This window comes from Chlamydomonas reinhardtii, chromosome 14 (genome assembly GCF_000002595.2).
Source record: "Chlamydomonas reinhardtii strain CC-503 cw92 mt+ chromosome 14, whole genome shotgun sequence".
Lineage (NCBI taxonomy): Eukaryota > Viridiplantae > Chlorophyta > Chlorophyceae > Chlamydomonadales > Chlamydomonadaceae > Chlamydomonas > Chlamydomonas reinhardtii.
In genome coordinates this window covers 1565986-1584232 of record NC_057017.1, presented here as the reverse complement: position 1 = coordinate 1584232, position 18247 = coordinate 1565986, and the positions used below count along the sequence as shown (strand labels likewise).

At 64.5% G+C, this 18247-nt stretch overlaps 3 protein-coding genes across 3 annotated transcripts; 1 reads left to right on the top strand and 2 right to left on the bottom strand.

The window, feature by feature from the left end:
* Positions 1-48: 48 nt before the first annotated feature.
* CHLRE_14g618750v5 (uncharacterized protein) lies at positions 49-10070 on the bottom strand. Its single transcript, XM_043070136.1, has 18 exons — positions 9583-10070; positions 9187-9312; positions 8859-8957; positions 8398-8586; positions 7937-8068; positions 7341-7514; positions 6880-6963; positions 5644-6675; positions 4992-5246; positions 4560-4673; positions 4133-4246; positions 3830-3930; positions 3365-3494; positions 2794-2850; positions 2389-2478; positions 1701-1805; positions 1096-1248; positions 49-703 (listed from the first exon to the last, which is right to left on the bottom strand). Exons 1-18 carry the CDS (start codon positions 9733-9735, stop codon positions 395-397), a joined length of 3417 nt encoding a protein of 1138 aa, XP_042916809.1. The 5' UTR covers positions 9736-10070; the 3' UTR covers positions 49-394.
* A 160-nt stretch (positions 10071-10230) lies between these two features.
* CHLRE_14g618700v5 (uncharacterized protein) lies at positions 10231-12549 on the top strand. Its single transcript, XM_043070135.1, has 3 exons — positions 10231-11033; positions 11299-11394; positions 11708-12549. The coding sequence occupies exons 1-3, from the start codon at positions 10455-10457 to the stop codon at positions 11876-11878; spliced, it is 846 nt and encodes a 281-aa protein (XP_042916808.1). The 5' UTR covers positions 10231-10454; the 3' UTR covers positions 11879-12549.
* Positions 12550-14485: 1936 nt separating this feature from the next.
* On the bottom strand, positions 14486-15480 carry CHLRE_14g618650v5 (uncharacterized protein). The gene is made up of 2 exons (XM_043070134.1): positions 14876-15480; positions 14486-14732 (listed from the first exon to the last, which is right to left on the bottom strand). Exon 1 carries the CDS (start codon positions 15329-15331, stop codon positions 14900-14902), a length of 432 nt encoding a protein of 143 aa, XP_042916807.1. The 5' UTR covers positions 15332-15480; the 3' UTR covers positions 14486-14732; positions 14876-14899.
* Positions 15481-18247: the final 2767 nt, after the last annotated feature.

The window sequence follows — 18247 nt, the reverse complement described above, 5'->3', positions numbered from 1 at the left end:
TGGTGACCGAGTTGCGGAGGCAACCGTTTGCTGTCCGTATCGTGACGTCTCCCAATTATGGTATTGCAAGTTTAGTTGGCTGACCGGCCAACGATCGAAACCGAGAAAAGTGAGGCGGATTGACGAGGCGGTCGTCGTCTCAACACGGTTTCCCTACATCGCCTCGCCCTCGTTTGTCAATTTACGGCGCGCACCAGAATCCAACATAACTCCGCCCTCGGTAGTCTGCCGGCCTGCATGCCACACGCACGGCCCCAACTCGGCGGCACCAATTTCCGAACGCACGCCACACAGCTTCCTACGTCCACGAACACCCCCTGCCCGGCCCCCTCTCCCCCTCAAGCCCCCCTTCCCACCTCCCCTCTGCCCCACCTCTCCGCACCCTCACCCCAGCTCACGCCTCCGACGGCCCCTCCCCCTCCCCACCACCACCGCCCGCCGAATCGCCAGTGTACCCGCTCGCCTCGCCTCCACCCGGCCCGCCGCCGCCGCCCTCGCCCTCGTCATCTGGCGCATCCAGCTCCGCATCCAGCTCCGCCTGCCTGCCCGCCCGCTCCTCTGGATCCAGATCCTGCTCATCTCCGGAATCGAAATCCTCGTCCTCGTCCTCGTCGTCGCTGTACTGGTAGTAGCCGGTAGGCAGGACGCCCATGTAGAAGGCCAGCTCGTTGAAGGTGAAGGTGCCCAGCTTGGAGGTGTCGATCTGTGAGGAGGGGGAAAAGGAGGGTGTGTGGAGGCGGTTAGGAGGCGGTTGGGAGGGGTTTGGGAGGCGATTGGGAGGGGATTGGGAGGTGGTTGTGTGCAGGGGTTATTTGCCCGAGCCGAGACGGCCCAGAGAAATATGCCCCAACAAGTTAGCCAAGGAATCGTCGCCCAACCCGACGGGGTCCGGAGGTGGCCGCAAGCGGGTGGAATGGGAGGCACCATTGTGGGCAAAGAATGCGCGTGCGCACATGCAGCGTAACCCCTCGCAACCCCTCCACAAGTCCCCATCCCTCCCACCCCCCCACCCCCTCGCCTGCGCTCCGCTAGTTTCGCTTATTTTGCCTAGCTCGGGCTGGTCCTTACAAACTCACAACCCCCCTCCACCCGCACCTGCATGAAGACGTCCACGAAGCGCTCGAAGGTGCCATCGTCCTGGCGGATGCGCGCGGGGCACTTGAGGATGTCGGCGTGCTGGCGGTTGCGCCGGAACGCCGCCAGGATCTCGCGCCGACACACGCCGCCGTCCAAGTTCTTGTCCATGGCCTGCAGGGCGGTTCATATGTGTGTGTGTGTGTGTGTGTGTGTGTGTGTGTGTGTGTGTGTGTGTGTGTGTGTGTGTGTGTGTGTGTGTGTGTGTGTGTGTGTGTGTGTGTGTGTGTGTGTGTGTGTGTGTGTGTGTGTGTGTGTGTGTGTGTGTGTGTGTGTGTGTGTGTGTGTGTGTGCTGGAGGTGTTGGATGTGTGAAAAAAACAAGAAGTGAAGGAGTCGACATCATGGCAGGTCTGAGGGCAGGTGTGTACGTGGCACGGTGGTGTGTTTGAGAGAGTGCATATTGGCAGGTGGTGCTTGGGTGGAAGTTGTTTCCATCAGTCCCAGCAAAGCAACAGAGGGCGTTATGAGGCCACGTCAGATGCCATGTCCGACTGCAGATGACAGCACATCAGCTGCACGTGGCACCCAGCGCCCCCCTGCCCCTGCCCCCTGCCCCCAGCGCACCTTGAATATCTCCCGCGCAAAGTGTGCCGCGGGGTCGTCGTCGCCCACCTCCGGCACCTCCACGGCAATGGGCGTGTACACCATGTGCTGCGACTGGGGCAGGACCTGCGTGTGTGTGTGTGTGTGTGTGTGTGTGTGTGTGTGTGTGTATGTGTGTGTGTGTGGGGGGGGGGTGGCGTGTGAGTGTGTTTGTGCGTGTGTTTGTATGTGTGTGTGTGTGAGAGAGAGAGTGTGTGAGAGAAAGTGTGTGTGTGTGTGTACGTGATGCGTGTGCGTAGGGGTGGAAGGATGAGAGAGTGGGTGGGTGGCAGGTTGCAGAGGGGTGGTGGGCAGGACGGTAATCCTTTCCGGGTTTGGCAGGGTCCGGCCCGAAGCGCACCGCACCTCCGTCCCCGACGCTTATCCACAACGCACTGGCGCATGACTGACTGCCTGCTGCCTGCGGCGCCCACAGGCCTCCCGCACATCACCCAAACCCCCCGCCCGCCACCCCTCCTGCCATACTCATGATCAAATCACTCCGTTTTCCATGAACGGCTAACCCCCTCCCCCCTCCCGCTGCCTGTGCTCCGCTCGTATTTACTTGGTTCGGTGTAGTTTGGGCTGGTATTTACACCCCTCCGACGCCCCCTGCTATGCCCCCCCCTCCCCTCCCCTACAACCCCCCCCCGGCCCCCTCCCGCCTCACCGCCAGCTGCACCAGCGGCACCCAGGCGCAGCTGCTCAGGTGGTCGTTGTGCATGTAGGCCATCAGCGTGGCGGCGCGGCAGCGCGGCACCTGCAGCAGCAGCAGCAGCATGCCGTGGAGTGGGAATGGGAATGGGAATGAGAGGGTTTCGCACTTGTCTAGGGGGGAGGAGAAGGCTGTTAGCATGCGTGTGTGCAATGCAGGCTCTCAGCTGTGAGTATAAGCGGGAAGCAAGCCCCGCGGACTGTCTTGGGCGGCTGCAGGCGCCTACCTTTCCAAGAGCAACAACCGCCTACGCGGCTGCCGTAATTACCGTACAGTGCTCACGCACACTCCCCCCGGCCCCACTCCCCCCGGCCCCACTGCCCCCGGCCCCTCGCCCCCGGCCCCCACGCCGCCACGCACCTGCAGGGAGGTGGAGAAGGCGAAGCTGTCGTCGTCCGCCGCCGCCAACTCGATGGGCTGCGTGTGTGTGTGTGAGTTTTGGGAGGAGGGGGGGGGGGGCGCGAGAGCAGGTGAGAGGAGGAGGAGGCGAAGGGCACATGTGGGCGGGGACACAGAGCGCCAGTGGCAGTTACGTGGTTTGCTCAGGTGGGCCACAGGCATTCGGATGAGTGTGATGCCCCATGCCCCACCTCCCACCCCATGACCCCTTCCTCATTTCCCCTCCCCTCCCCGCCCCCGCCCCCGCCCCGTTCCCCTCCGCATCCACGCCCGCCTCTGCCCCCGCCCCTTTCCCCCCGAAAGCACCCCCTCCGCCCGCCCCCTCCGCCCCCGCCCCTCCGTCCCCCCTCCGCCCCCCCTACCACTTCCTTAACTAATCATGAATGTAACCCCCCCCCCCGCGACCCCGCCCCTCCGCCCCCACTCGGTCCCCTCCCCCACCTGCTGCAGCCCCCCCCCCACCTGCTGCAGCCCCTCCGCCATGAGCCCCACTCGGCTGGCGCCCGGCACCACTCGGCCCCCACGGCCCCACCTGCTGCAGCCCCTCCGCCATGAGCCCCACGCGGCTGGCGCCCGGCACCACCAGCTTGAAGGGCTCGGAGCGGTCCGCCTCCAGCGGGCGGTGCGGCGGCGGCGAGATGAGCTGGCAGCCCGCCTCGTACCTGTTGTGTGTGTGTGTGTGTGTGTGTGTGTGTGTGTGTGTGGCCGTGTGTGTGTGTGTGTAAGTGTGGGTTTTGGGTAGTCTGTGTGTTAAAGAGCACAAGGAAAACGTTGCGCCGTAGTCTGTGTGTGTGATTGTGTGATTGTGTGTGTATGTGTGTGTGTGTGTGTGTGTGTGTGTGTGTGTGTGTGTGTGTGTGTGTATGTGTGTGTGTGGCGCCACGTGCACGGTATACCATACGTGTGGGTGCGTGTGGGCATGTGAGGGGGTTTCGACCTGTGGTGTGCACATACGCCCATGCCCACAGACACACGCCACGGGCACGCACACACGCACCAGTGCGGCGAGCCGAAGGGCAGCGGCGTCCGCAGCACCGCGGGCGAATGCAGGATGCCGTCCTCCGCCTCGTCGTGCGGCTGGATGCCCGGCAGCGTGACCTGTGCGTGTGTGTGTGTGTGTGTGACGTGCTGTATTAAGGAGAACAAAAAGCATGCATGCAAAAACACGCACAAGCAAGCATGGCGACCAGGGACCTCAAGGGAACAGAAGCAGGCTCGTCCCCCTCTCCCGCGCCCCCAGCGCACCCTGTACCGCTTTCCGAACCATCTTTCCAACCCCCCTCCAGGCGCCCTCCCTCACCTTGACCCGCAGCAGCTGCTGCTCCTCCACCACCCTCAGCGCCAGCCCCGGCGCCGGCAGCCCCTCCACCGCCAGTGTCAGGCCGCCGCCGGGCAGCTCGCGCACATGCGACACCTGCACGCGGGGGCCAGGGCGCAGCAGGAGGGCGCAGCAGCGAGGACTAGGACGAGGTTTGGACAGGGAGCTAATGATGGGGGACGAATGAGGGGGAGGGCCGAGAACGCGCTGACGCCCGCCCCCACCTGTCGTCAGGACCCAGGGCCCTCTCGCCTCCCTCCACCGCTGCTGCCTCCCCCTCCCCCCTCTGCCCTTCAACGCCTGATGTCTCTACTTGCCGCCCCCTGATTCCCAGTATCCTGTTCCCAATATTTCAACCTTGCAATCCCCCCTCTCCCCGCCCCGCCCCCCCAGCTGCGCTGCTGCTCACCTCCATCTCGTACTCCCCGGGCGCGGGCAGTGAGAAGTACATCTGGTGCAGCTGTGCGGCGTGGCTGTCCGCACCGAACGACACCTCCACCTGCCCGTGCGGCCCAGCCACAACCTGCGTGCGGCGTGTGCGTGCGTGTGTGTGTGTGGGGGGGGGGGCGCATGCGCTAGAAACACAGCATGGAAGGGTGTTTGCGTGCATTGAGCGAGTCAAAACCTACCGTGCCCCCCGCTGTTCATCAGGACACACGCATGACCCCTCCCCCTTCCCCCTCCCCTTATTGGGTTCGGTTTAGCTTGGGCTGGTATCTACAACCCTCTGTATCTTCGCTTCTTCTTAATCACCATGAATGCAATCCCCCTCCCCCCTCCCCCTCCCCCCTCCCCCTCCCCGGTCGCACACGCACGCACACGCACACACGCACACACGCACCTGCTGGAAGGCGTAGGCGGGCGCGCCCGGCTCCCGCGGAGGCCACTCCGCCACCACCCGCCGCGCCCTGTCGTACAGCCGCTGCGCCAGGTGGCAGCCGCGCCGCCGCGGCGCCGCCACCGCCAGCGCGAAGGCGGGCAGCACGCCGCCCTGCCGGATGGGCAGCAGAGTGTTGACGGCGGCCAGGCTGGCGTCGCCCAGGCGGCAGCCCTCCGCGAAGAAGGCCACGGAGGCGTACGGCAGCTGCCACCACACCTGAGGAGGAGGCATGGCGGGCACGGGGGCATTGGGGGCATTGGGTCGGGTTGGTGTTGGGGGTTTGCGATCGTGTCGGGTCATGCGACTGGTGCCATAGTGGCGGTGGGCCAGAAATGGGCAGACACCGGCACGAACCCGCCTCGCTCCAACCCCACCACGTGGCCCCACCCCACCACGTGGCCCCACCCCACCACGTGGCCCCATCCCATCCCTTGGCAGCCCCAGCCCAGCCCCGCCCAGCCCCGACTGCCCCACCCTGCCCCGCCCCGCCCCGCCCCGCCCCGCCCCGCCCCGCCCCGCCCCGCCCCGCCCCTCCCATCCCATCGCCCCAGCCCCGCCCCGCGCCAGCCCCGCCCGCCCCAGCCCCGCCCGCCTCAGCCCCGGCTGCCCGCACCTCTTGGCTCAGCGGCTCTTGCAGCAGCTGCCACGCAGCCTCCAGCGGCCAGTAGGAGTAGATGAACGCATCCGGCGGCACAAAGAACGGGAAGTGCCCGCCCGCCAGCGCCGCCGCCGTGGGGTCCACCAGCCGCCAGCGCCCGTTCACCTTGACGCCCGCCCAGCAGTGGTTGTGTGCGTGCACGCGACTGCCCGGCGGCAGCGCGGCATGCTTCCAATACCCGGGGATGGGCACCGCCTCGAGCTCGCAGGCGCGGCACAACAGCGTGAACAGGCGAGCCACGCGCTCGGACCAAGTGCCGCCGCCGGGCAGCGGCGCCGCCGCCGGCGGCGCCAGCGGCGCGCCGAGCAGCTGCGGCGGCGGCGGCGGCGCCGCCGGCGGCGCCGGCTCGCCGTTGCCGAGCAGCACGCGCTCAATGGCGGCGGCTTGGGCGGTGTGGCCGAACAGCGGCGCCGCCACGTCCCACGTGGTCTCCAGCTTGGCTGTGGCCGCCACGTGGGTAACCACCCAGCGCCAGCACACACGCGCCCGCTCCAGCTGCGCCCGCCGCCAGGCCGCCTCGTTCGCCGCCGACGGCTTGCCGCCGGCGGCGGCGCCGGACGGCGCCGCTCCGACGCCGGCGCCGCGCACGCCGTGATGCCCGTTGGCGGCGCCCGCGCCCGGTGCGGCGCCGCTGGTGCTGTTGTGCGTGGAGCCGTTCGCCGTGGCCGCCGCCGCGGTGGTGGTGGGCCGCGGCGGCGCACACACCGACGCCAGCTGGTCAGCCAGACTGACCACGTTGCCGCCGCCGCCGCCCAGCACCCACTCCGGCTTGATGCTGGCGGCCCAGGCATCCAGACGGACGTAGGCGCCGTCGCCTGGGCCGGGGCCGTCGGCTGCGGCCTCCTCTTCCGCGGCGGAGGCCACCAGGCCGGCGGCCAGGGGCGGAATGGCGCCGCCGCCGTCGTCCAGCTCGCCGTTGGGGAAGTACTTGCGGCGGATGAGGCGCAGGCTGTCCGCGTCCGCGCCGTGCATGTTGGCGGCCAACACCTGATGGGGGGGGTAGGGGAGGGAGAGCGGGTTGGGGGTTGTAGATACCAGCCCAAACTAAACCCGGGCCGGATGGCGGTTAGGAGAGAGGGATGTTTCAGACACCTGTGTGAGTGAACGGGAAGTGATATGCTACATGTGTGTTATTTTTCGAGGACAGGTGCGCAGCCCACGCGGCCACACTGCTCCGCCACCCCGCCCCACCTTTTCCTTGCTCTCCACCGCCACGCCGTCCAGCATGACCACCTGGGGCAGCAGGTGCACCACGTGCAGCCGCAGACACATGGCCTGCGTACGGCAGCAGCAGCGACAACACCGGCAGTGGGGGTACGGCAGTGAGTGGGGGTACGGCAGTAGGTGGGAGTACGGCAGTGAGTGGAGGTACGGCAGTGGCGCGGCGGCAGGGGTGGAGAGTTAGTAAGCGGTGATACGGCAGGAGCATAGGGAAGGGGACCCGGTTGAGACGGGCGTCTGGGTGCGTGTCGGGGTCCGGGGGACAAAACACGCTGTGTTGCCCCGTTGCTAACCCCGCGACTCCCCGACAGCATGGCAGGCAAGTCAGGAGCGGGCCCCGGCCCGCTTCGATTTGAGCCCAAACCCCCGTGCCAAAACCCCCATGCCAAAACCTCCGTGCCAAAACCCCGTGCCAAACCCCAAAACCCCACCTTGTCCAGCGGGTTCCCCCGCACGTCCAGTGTGCCCAGCAGGCTGGCGCCACGCACCACCGCCAGCTCCTCCAGCCGGCCCAGCCGGTTGCATGACACGTCCAGTGTGCGCAGCGAGCTCAGGCCCGCGGCGCCGGACAGCTGCGCCAGCCGGTTGTGGCTCACGTCCAGGACCTGTACAACATGGCGCGTTTGTGCGTGTTACGTAAGTACCGAAGCGTGTGTATGCATGCATCGGCGTGTTAAAGAGCACAAGGGAAGCGCATCTGTGCGGCGTTACGCTGTGTACGAGCAGTGTGACTGGCAGGCGAGATAGGGTAGGGTTGCAGAGCTGCCACCCGCAACAGTCGCACATGCACGCAGACCCCACCACCCACCTCCCATCCTACGCCCCCAACCCCGGTGAGCGTACACTTTCCAGCTGCGCTTTGCAGTGCAGCCCAGCGCCCTTTGGCCTGGCCTTGGGTTTTCCTTTCCTGGTAGCCCCCACTCAACACCTCCCACCAACGACCCCAACCCCCAGCTTAGGTCCGGTTTAAAGTTTGGGCTGGTACATACAACCTTTCACCCCCACCCACCCCCACCCCCGTCCCCACCTGCAGCTGGCTCAGCCCCGCCAGCGGCTCCAGGCTCTGCAGGGCGTTGTGCCCCAGCCGCAGCTCGCGCAGATTGGCGCAGCGCTCCAGGCCGCGCACCGAGACCAGCCGGTTGTGGGACAGGTCCAGCACCTGCAGCAGCGCGAGTGCCAATCAAGTTACATGTGATTGTTGATGCGGTGCAGACAAAGGAAGGAAAGGGTCGAGATGAAAGGGCCAGGAATTGGAACCTCTGGATCCGGAGCCGGAAGGAGAGGTTGCGACTTTAAAGTTTCGTTGGAACGCCCAAGGCCAATGGCAACGTCTACGGAGCCCCTAGCAAGCCTGGAACCACACTGCAGCTCACAGTCCCTTTCACACGTGCCTCCACCCCTTACCTGGCACCGCCACCCCATTCCTACTCCCGCCTAACCACCCACAACCCGCTACCACAACACACGCCCTTTTACGCCTGCACGCACCTTGAGTAGCGTGAGGCTGGTGAGCCCCTCGCCCACCCGCTCCAGCCGGTTGTGTGCGGCCGACAGGCTGGTGAGGCGGCTGAAGGGCGAGAGGTCGCGCAGCATGTCCAGAGCGTTGCGGGAGAAGTCGGCCGAGCGCAGGTTGGTGGGGCCGGAGGCGCCGTCCGCAGGTAGCCGCAGGTCCAGCACCTGGCGGGGTGGCACGAGGGGCGAGCGGGGGGGTTATATTCATGATTAATTCAGAAGTGGGGGGGGGGGCAGGGCGGGGCTGGGCGGGGTGGGGAGAGGGTGGGGACATGCAGGAGTTGCGTTGGCGCCGTGGCCGCAGTGGAGCCCATGGAGTCCGTGGAGCAGCAGATTGCCCAAAGCCTTGCATGCGTCAAGTTCAGTAAATTGCATGCGATGACGAGCCCGGCTCTCAACGCGCCCACGCCCACGCCCGCACCCGCACACCCGCCCACCTGTGTGAGTTTGTTTCCCGACACGTCCACGGCCGTCAGGTGGCGCAGCGCCGCCAGCCCCCGGAGCTCCACCAGCCGGTTGTCGCGAAGCACCAGAGTCTTGCGGGGTCGCGACAACAAGGAAGACAAGTTGCGAGTTGTGCAAGCAGCGCTGATCTGCCTGTAGAACATTGGGTTCTATGGCGCACGCGGACCGATCGTGTTTCTTCTCCTGTAACTGGCTCTGCTGTCTTAGTTCGCGCTGTTCCCCCGCACTGCTTTTACCACTGAGACTCTCCCACCCTCCTCCCCACCCGCATCCGTACACACTAACACTCGCACGCCCTACCTGCAGGTGCGGGAAGGCCCCGAGCACGTCGGCGTTGGCCAGGTCGGTGCCGGTGAGGCTGAGCGTGAGGTAGGCCGGCTTCAGGCCGTCAGCCGTGCGGCCCAGCTGGGAAAGGCCCGCCGACAGCTGTGTGGGAGTTAAGAGGAGGTGGGAGCGGAGGGTTTGAATGAGCGGATGCAGGGCAGGTGCAGGTGGCAGGGCGGCTTTGGAGTTCGCAGTAGGAAGTGGCTGTGTGGTGTTGGGTTTGCCTTTCGGGCGCTTCGCCAGGCTAACCCGGCTGTCCAGGCTTGTTGCGCTTGTTCACGAACGCACCGAGCTCCCCTACACCGAAGCCCTTCCCCAGGCCTCCCAACAGCAGCTCCTACGCACAGCCTCCTGGGATCCAGCGGCTCTCACCATGCTGGGTTGGAAGGCATCCTTCGGCTCCTCCACCGGTTCCGGGGGTGGCGGAGGCGGCAACGACTTCTTGGCACCACGTTTACTCGCGCGTGAGGCGCGTGACATAGATGACCGGCTGCTACCGGCCACTGATGCGCCGTCGCTAGGCATCTTTGACGGCTGCTAACGGCTGCCGTTCAGATGGCCCTCCTCCAGGACCGTGCCCCCGTGTCAAAGGAGACACACGGCCGGTCGTCCCCCGGGCAGACGAGATAAGCTCAGCTAGCTGCCTTAAGCTATAAGTCCCGGGCAGTTATCATCGTCGTCTTGCCTCACGTTGAGCGAAGCGACGGATGTGCATGCCGCGGATGGTCTCAAAAGTCGTGTATGATAATGCAACACTATACAACAGCGGACAAAGAAAGATATTTGAAGCAGCAATACTCTAAATGCGAAGGCAACCGTGCAATTCTTTTGATACTCGCAGACGACCTGTTTGCGCAAGTTACAAGCACTGTATTTACATATAAGGATACGTTGGAGCATATACAAGGGCCCTCGACGCATTCTCGGAACTTCTTTGCGATTTGCCAGGGCTGCATGGGCGCTCGAGTATCCCCTCCTTCCTCAGCAATTCAAGTGTAAAACAAACTAGCATTACGTATCATAGCCATTGCAAACTCAATCAGACTACTTGCAATAACTCAGTACGTTCACCCGCTGCGTCTCCTTGAACTGTCATTGGAAATGCTTTATGCATTGTAATCGACTATCTATACAACTGCAGACATAACCTGCGCACTCTTAGCTCTGATCTGCACCGCAAGCGCCTCCCATCAAGTACCGAGAGAGCGAAACCCGCGCAGAGCAAGCGCGATAGGCCTACTAGGATGCTATCGTCAGCGCGTCGCCTCCTAGCCACTGTGGCCGAGCAGCGGGCTCTGGCGAAGGCGGACGCGCCTGCTGCGGCAGCACAACTGCGTGCCCGAGCCGGCCTCGCCTCTGTCTCGTGCTGCGGCAGCACCACTGCCACCATCACCACCCGGCTTGGCGCTACCGGCAGCTGGCGGCACATGTCCAGCGCAGCTGACAGCACCTCCTCCTCCTCCTCCTCCTCTTCCTCCCAGCAGCAGCAACCCCCTGCCCAGCAGCAGCAGCAGCCGGAGGCGTCAACCAGCTCGGCCGCCGCGTCCTCCCCGGACGGCCCCATGAGTGAGGTGGTGCAGCAGCTGACTAAGGCCTCGCCCACGGGTCGCTTGCTAGACCTCTTCACGCCCTCACAGCAGCAGATCCAGACGCTGCAGAGAAGCCGGGGGCCCGGCCGGGGGTCGCGCTCGGGGACGGGGCCAGCGGGGCCGGCGGCGGGCACGGGCGTGCAGGCGGCGGAGGCAGCGGCGCCGCTGACAGCTGACAGCGATGTGTTGGAGGTGCTGATGCGCGCAGTGGACAACTGCAAGCCGCTCATGAAGGTGACCGCGGCGGGGGTGGAACATGGATGGGGATTGGGCGTTTGCGGCGCGCGAGAAAGGCGGGGTGGGGCGGACAAGAACTGGGAAGCGCGCTGCTGTCATCCCAGGATGGAGTTTGGCACCGAGCGATGCCTTGCGTCCGTGCAGTTTGCAAACACCTTGCTCCGGCCTCGTACTTTGAAGCAGCCGCAATGACTCTAAGCCCCCTTCTCCCTCGCGTGCACATGTTATCACCGCCGTCACACACATACGCACACACTCGCAGGTGATCCAGAGCAAGGCCGGCACGCGTGTGGTGTACCAGCCCCGGCCGCTCAACCCCGACCAGTCCACCAACTTTGCAGTCAAGTGGATCCTGCAGGCGAGTACGGTGCCGCCATACATTTGCTGGCCAGCCGTGCGTGCCGCGCTGCTGTGTGTGCCGCGCCGCCGTGTGTGCCGCGTCGCCGTGTGTGCCGCGTCGCCGTGTGTGCCCCACGTGTGTGTGCCCCACGTGTGTGTGTGCCCCACGTGTGTGTGTGCCCCACGTGTGTGTGTGCCCCACGTGTGTGCGCCCCACGTGTGTGCGCCCTGCACCGTGTGTGCACGTGCAGCCACACGGTGCGCTGCCCAGGCCTGCGCCCCCACACCCCACCCTGTTCACCCTCCAACTCCCCCCGGTGGTGTGCGCGTAGGCGGCACAGAAGCGCCGCGCCGGCGCCAAGGGCGTCGCGGGTGCTGCCAGCATGGCTGAGGCCCTGGCGGTGGAGCTCCTGCTGGCGGCGCAGCGCAAGGGCGGCGCGCGGGCGCGGCGGGACGAGGTGCACAAGCTGGCGCTGGACAACCGGGCCAACCTGCGGCGGTAATAGATGTATGGGGATGAGCGGGCAGGTGATGACTGGAGGTGGTGGGGCGGATGAGCAGGGCGAGCCGACCTGCGGTGATGGGGATGAGCAGCCGGGCCGGCCGGATGTGGTGGTGGTACGGCCGGGCCAGGCAATCGCACCGCTAGCCAGCGATGGCCGGGCCAGACACCTACCTGTGCGGGCGGGGCTATGCTATCTAGGGTAGATTGATTGAGGCGGCGGCGAACAGGCCGTGGAACGGGAGGCGCAGGGGTGCGCGAAGGTGTGGATGGATGCACTTGCAGCCGCCGATGAATACCGCGGAATAATTGGCAGGGGACGCGTTGGTGCAGCAGGAAGGCACCATGGCGGGGTACCGCACGCAGGCTGGGGCCTCAATCTGCAAGGGTGGCGCGTTTATGGACAGCGCACAGCAGTTGTGCGTGTTGTTGACATGGTAGGCAGGTGGTGTCACGGACTCACGTTATATAATTGTTGTTGGCTTGTGACAGGCAGGTGCATGCATGGTCAGGCAGCCGATAGGCCTATCGGCTGCCGTAGGCCTATCGGTGCGTGGCCATGTGTGCCGACCGCCCTCACTTGATTGGAGAATGACGGCCAGGCGGTCCGTGGGCCACGGACCACGGGTACACTTTTACTCTGTACCGTACGTGCTGTAACAACTCACCAGCACGAGCACAATGCAGCGGGTGTGGCCTGGGGTGCGGCTGTTGGCTCGAAACTACCGGCACCTTATATTTGTGATAGGCATTAGTTACAGGTCATGTGTACGCGCCGCACGTAGCACACCGTCCGCTTCAATAATGCATGCTTCAGGAAGTCAAACCACCGCAGTTTCTTGCACAGTGCGGAATTCTTCCGTGTTGTTGCAGCAGCCTCCAGCCGCCGGTACGTATGTACGGTATTCATAGCTGATAGCTCATAGACTCATACGACCTGCTCAGCACCCTCCTGGCCCGTTCTGGGACGTAGCCCTACCGTTCCACCTGCATCTCCGTGAAAAACAACGGGCTTGGGGAGCTATTAACCAATCTCGACCATTCGTACCATAGGGCTATAGACGGCAAACAAATTGTCTATAGACCGCCTCACTGCGCATGGTTACCGGCGGCCCCACACGAGCGAGGCCCTTGGCAGGCCTGCTGCAGGACCGGCACATCATGCAATGCAATGCACCCAGCCTATGGCACAAGTAAGCCATCCTGGTGATGGTGCTGATGAGTGGCGGCGTCTGAAGGCAGTAGGCCCTGGCCAGGTTGGGCCGGGGCTGGGCGGGGGCTGGGCGGAGGCTGGGCGGAGGCTGGGCGGAAGCGGGGCGGCACTTGGGCGGGGGCTGGGCGGAGGCTGGGCGGGGGCTGGGCGGAGGCTAGGCGGAGGCTGCTGGGCGGGGGCTGGGCGGCGGGGGCTGGGCGGAGGCTGGGCGGAGGCTGGGCGGAGGCTGGGCGGAGGCTGGGCGGAGGCTGGGCGGAGGCTGGGCGGGGGCTGGGTGGAGGCTGGGTGACACTTGATTGGGCTGGAGGCTTGTTGTTCCTGGGCGGAGGCTGGGCGGGTTCTGGGCGGGTTCTGAGCGGGGGCTGGGTGGAGGCTGGGCGGGGGCTGGGCGGGGGCTGGGTGGAGGCTGGGCGGAGGCTGGGCGGGGCGGGGCTGGGCGGGGGCTGGGCGGAGGCTGGGCGGGGTTGGGCGGGGGCTGGGCGGAGGCTGGGCGGAGGCTGGGCGGAGGCTGGGCGGGGGCTGGGCGGAGGCTGGGCGGAGGCTGGGTGACACTTGATTGGGCTGGAGGCTTGTTGTTCCTGGGCGGCGGCTGGGCGGGTTCTGGGCGGGTTCTGAGCGGGGGCTGGGTGGAGGCTGGGCGGGGGCTGGGCGGGGGCTGGGTGGAGGCTGGGCGGAGGCTGGGCGGGGCGGGGCTGGGCGGGGGCTGGGCGGAGGCTGGGCGGGGTTGGGCGGGGGCTGGGCGGAGGCTGGGCGGAGGCTGGGCGGGGGCTGGGCGGAGGCTAGGCGGAGGCTGCTGGGCGGGGGCTGGGCGGCGGCTGGGCGGGGGCTGGGCGGAGGCTGGGCGGAGGCTGGGCGGGGGCTGGGCGGGGGCTGGGCGGAGGCTGGGCGGCGGCTGGGCGGGGGCTGGGTGGAGGCTGGGCGGAGGCTGGGCGGAGGCTGGGCGGAGGCTGGGCGGAGGCTGGGCGGGGGCTGGGCAGGGGCTGGGCGGAGGCTGGGCGGAGGCTGGGCGCGCGGCGGGGGCTGGGCGGAGGCTGGGCGGAGGCTGGGCGGGGGCTGCGCGGAGGCTGGGCGGAGGCTGGGTGACACTTGATTGGGCTGGAGGCTTGTTGTTCCAGGGCGGAGGCTGGGCGGGTTCTGGGCGGGTTCTGAGCGGGGGCTGGGCGGAGGCTGGGCGGAGGCTGGGCGGAGGCTGGGCGGAGGCTGGGCGGAGGCTGGGCGGCACTTGGATTGGTGGGGCGGGGCGGGGCGAGTCGCCTGGGCGCCATTACTTGGGCGGGGGCTTGGCGGAGGCTTGGCGGAGGCTGGGAGGGCATGCATGTGCCCCACCCCCTGCCCCCATCCCCGGCTTGCAAGGATACCTCCCATGACTCATGGGGCACTGTCACTGTGGCTGCAGCCTGGTAGTGTTTACATTCGAGCAACAGTGGGCGCAATGCAAGTATTGCAGTATGAAGATACATGCACTGCTGGTTTCAGTACATCCTCAGCGAGGATGTATGTCGTTTGCCACGCACTCCTCCCTGCAACTACTCATGATGCCACAATTAAGATACATGGGTGCGCCTGATAGATGATGCCGGACCTGCGCTTGCTAGCTAATAATAATAATAATAATAATAATAATGTCCACGTCGAAGTAGGCCTGGGGGTGGGGGCGGGTGTGGGGGGGGAGCGTGCGCGTATGGGGTTGCGCGGGGCGTGAGGCACACCGGTGGACGGATCTGTTTCCCTGCGCACACACCCCAGGCGCCAGTTGACCTGCCCCTGCCTGCCTCTACAGCCCACCTTCCCTTGACCCGCCAGAACCTTTCATTTGCGCTTCTTGGCTTCGAAGTCCTTCGCAACCGTGGCGCGGTACTTGTCGTAGTCCCCGTGAAGCACGAGGTCCAAGAGGCCCTTCGCCTGCTCCGTGCGCAGCCTGGCAGCCTGTATCTCCACATCCGCGCGCAGCTTGGCGGCCTGTATCTCCACATCCGCGCGCTGCTTGACAGCCTGTATCTCCAAGTCACCGCGCTGCTTGACAGCCTGTATCTCCACGTCAGCGCGCTGCTGTAGCTGGGACAGTTGCCGGTCCGTCAGATACCCGCGGACCTTCCAGCCCGCAACCACGCAGGCGGCCGCGCCCCCAAAAACGATCAGGGCGCCTGAGTTCCTCTCTATAACCTTCGCGACGCTGCTGCGTGTCGTGGGCTCACGAAAATGACCAAAGCCGGGCTGCTTCGGCGAGAATGGACAAGACATTTGGAGCTGTGCGTGGACGCTACGAGTAAAATTGGTCTTGCTAGGTCAGCAGCAAGAGCACGAGGTGTGACCGACTTAAAAAACAACTCACTGTAAAGCAGGTCAAGCATAGTTGGCGACCCGTCAAAAAACCGCCATCGCGGGCCGATAACGCGATTGTGGAGTTGCCCGTGGGTCAACAGCGTAGAAGTTAGCACGCATTCCTTGGCGTGCCAACCCTGTGGCGCTGCGGACAGCGTCTCCCGTTACCCAGGGCACCAAACGTGATACCGCGACGAGCAAGAGCAAACACGCAGCCCAGGCCGCCTAGATTGCAGTGGTCCCTTCCTAGCCCCCTGCATGCTAGATTGCATTGTCGGCCTATGGGGACATTGACATCCCACTCCAGGACAAATCGTGTCCCCAGGGAGGCGCCCACCTGACGGCACCCAAAACCCCCTGATAGATAGTTCTTTAAGGATGCCACCACGCCGTCCCTAACTGAAGGACAATATATCAGGGGGTTTTCAAGCCAAACCCGCCAGTTGAGGAGGCCAGGAGACGGCGCCCCAAACAAAACGCAGAGCGGGATACAGACTCCGCCACTCAATGTATATGTTACATGCAATCTATTGGAGCAATAGCGCTTGACGGCAGGCTAAAACGTGCTCGCCGACGCTCAAGTCACGACATTGACCGACCAACATCCTGCATAGTTGTTTTGGGGCGTTGTCGATTGCCGTCAACACAGATATCTGCATAGATGTAATCAGGCTACTATCTGGCCTGATATGGCGTGTCCTGTCGAACGCGACTGTCACATGTAGATGTTTGAGGTCGGCCCCGGCTCAATTAAGTGCCCCGGAGTTACTCTAATGCGGTAGTAGATGTTATACGAATGGTACTTGGCTGGGGACACGACCGGCCCGTAGGGCCGTGCGCGAGTTAGACGTTGCCGACCGACCTTGCAGCGCCACCTTGCCGGTTCCTGAGGCGCATGCTGCCTAGTAATTGCTATATATCAATATGGGTCCCTGTATGGGGACACGCGGCCACACACCGGTGCTCGCGCAGACCCGGACCTCAACTCGGCGACGCAGCGTTCTTAAGTGGGGGGCCAAATTCTGTGCGCTGTATTTACAAAGCTGGGTCCCTCACGGCTGCCCGGACAGCAAATGGCCGCGGTTCCGACACAAACGCCGCGGAGCGCACTCCCGTATGCGGCCCCAGCTATGTCGCGAGCACGCGCGATGCTCCTCGCAACACAGCTGGGTCCCTCACGCCCGGCGCCCCGGCCCTGCCCCCCCCCGGAGCATCGCCCGCGCGGCTAAGTCCGGTTTCTATTATTATTCTTCTTATGATATAGGAATAATAATAATAATAATATGTACGCGGTTCACGGAGGAGGCCGCGTTTCTTAAGGAGGAGTGAGTTTTGCTCACCCCACCGTGTCAAAAGGTGGAAAGTTAGCCGGATCGCGAGGGCTGGGGCCAGCAGCCGTGGCGCCGCCAGTGGGGCCGACTTGGCGTGAGTTCACAATCCCCATTTCGCGTTCAAGGCGGTAGTAGAGAAGGGATGTGGTGCGCAGGCTGATGACACTGTGCATGTGTATGCGCGAGCAGCAGGATTTTGCTGATGTGGTGGTGGCACCCAGCGACCGAAAGAGGGGTTCCAAGGTGTTTGATACAGTGCCGCCGTGGCCCAGCGTAACAATCTGCTCCTTTTTATATACTACGTCCCAGCCTGCATCCCGCAGGGCGTCGGCTAGGCGAGTGTGCTGGGCTTGTTTCTGGTCACACTTTTCGCTGTGGTGGAGGTCGCGCTTGCTAGCTATTTCCATGTACGCCCTGCTGCATAGCTCATTACATACCCCTGTAGATCTCGCGCACCTCCTTACCAAGCAAACCGGCACACAATCAAACTACACATGTCAACTTGACGCAAGCACACACACGTCAAATAAATGACCATCCGCCTTCTGCTCGGTCTCATCCCACCACTGCACAGTCTGCATGCATGCCAACAGCAAGCAGTTGGGCGGTTCGCATTGCAATGCGCAGCCAACCGCTGCAAGTTACGGAGTAGGAGAACTGGTTCCGAAGGCAGCCTGCATGGTAAGGAAGGGGGCAACCAAGCAAGCGTGATGAGCTCGTAGTACCAATCAGCGACGCATGCAGTGTATGTGGTGGTGTACGTTGCAAGCATGGAGGCAAGGAGGGGTTGGGGCTGGATGCATAGGATGGTTACCCGCCAGTGCATGGACGGATTGTGTTGCATTGGCACGATCTTAAGCTTTGCACGGGGGGGGGGGGGGGACATGCGTTGGATGCAAGCAATGAAGTCCGTCTGATCTTCATGTTCAGGGGGCCCACCCAGACTAACAATAGGGATAGCTAGCTGGAACACCAGCAGCGCACGAGTAAGACAGCTAGCACCTACATCCGGCGGGGGCTCTTGGGCTTGGGCAAAGTCATCACACTTCAAAGCACCATACGAGCTCCTCAGTTTCTCGTCCTTGAAGTTGCCCCATGATGTCGATGTTATTGAGTACACCCTGATCCAGTACCTACAGATCTTTTCGGGTTGACACCGGCTGTTCACCCACTGCGCCCGCTGCGGCTCTGGTGTGCTGCCCCAGTCGGACTGGGGGATCAGCCCGTACATCTCTGACAGCCGCCCGCAGCCGTCGCTGTTGAGAATGGGCAGTGGTGCTGCGGCAGCAGATAGATTGAGGCATGGAGCGCGTGAGGGGGGGAGGAGATACATACGGTGAATTAGTCCTTTGCATGGATGTACGTCAGCAGGCACATAGGCACACAGCTGTATGCGATTTGCCAATCAAGCAAGAGGTAGGTAGGAAGTAAGCCCGTAGTGAAGCTTGCGTACCTTGCACAGCAGGAGGCGGTGGGCGAGGCGGTGGACGAGGCGACGGAATAG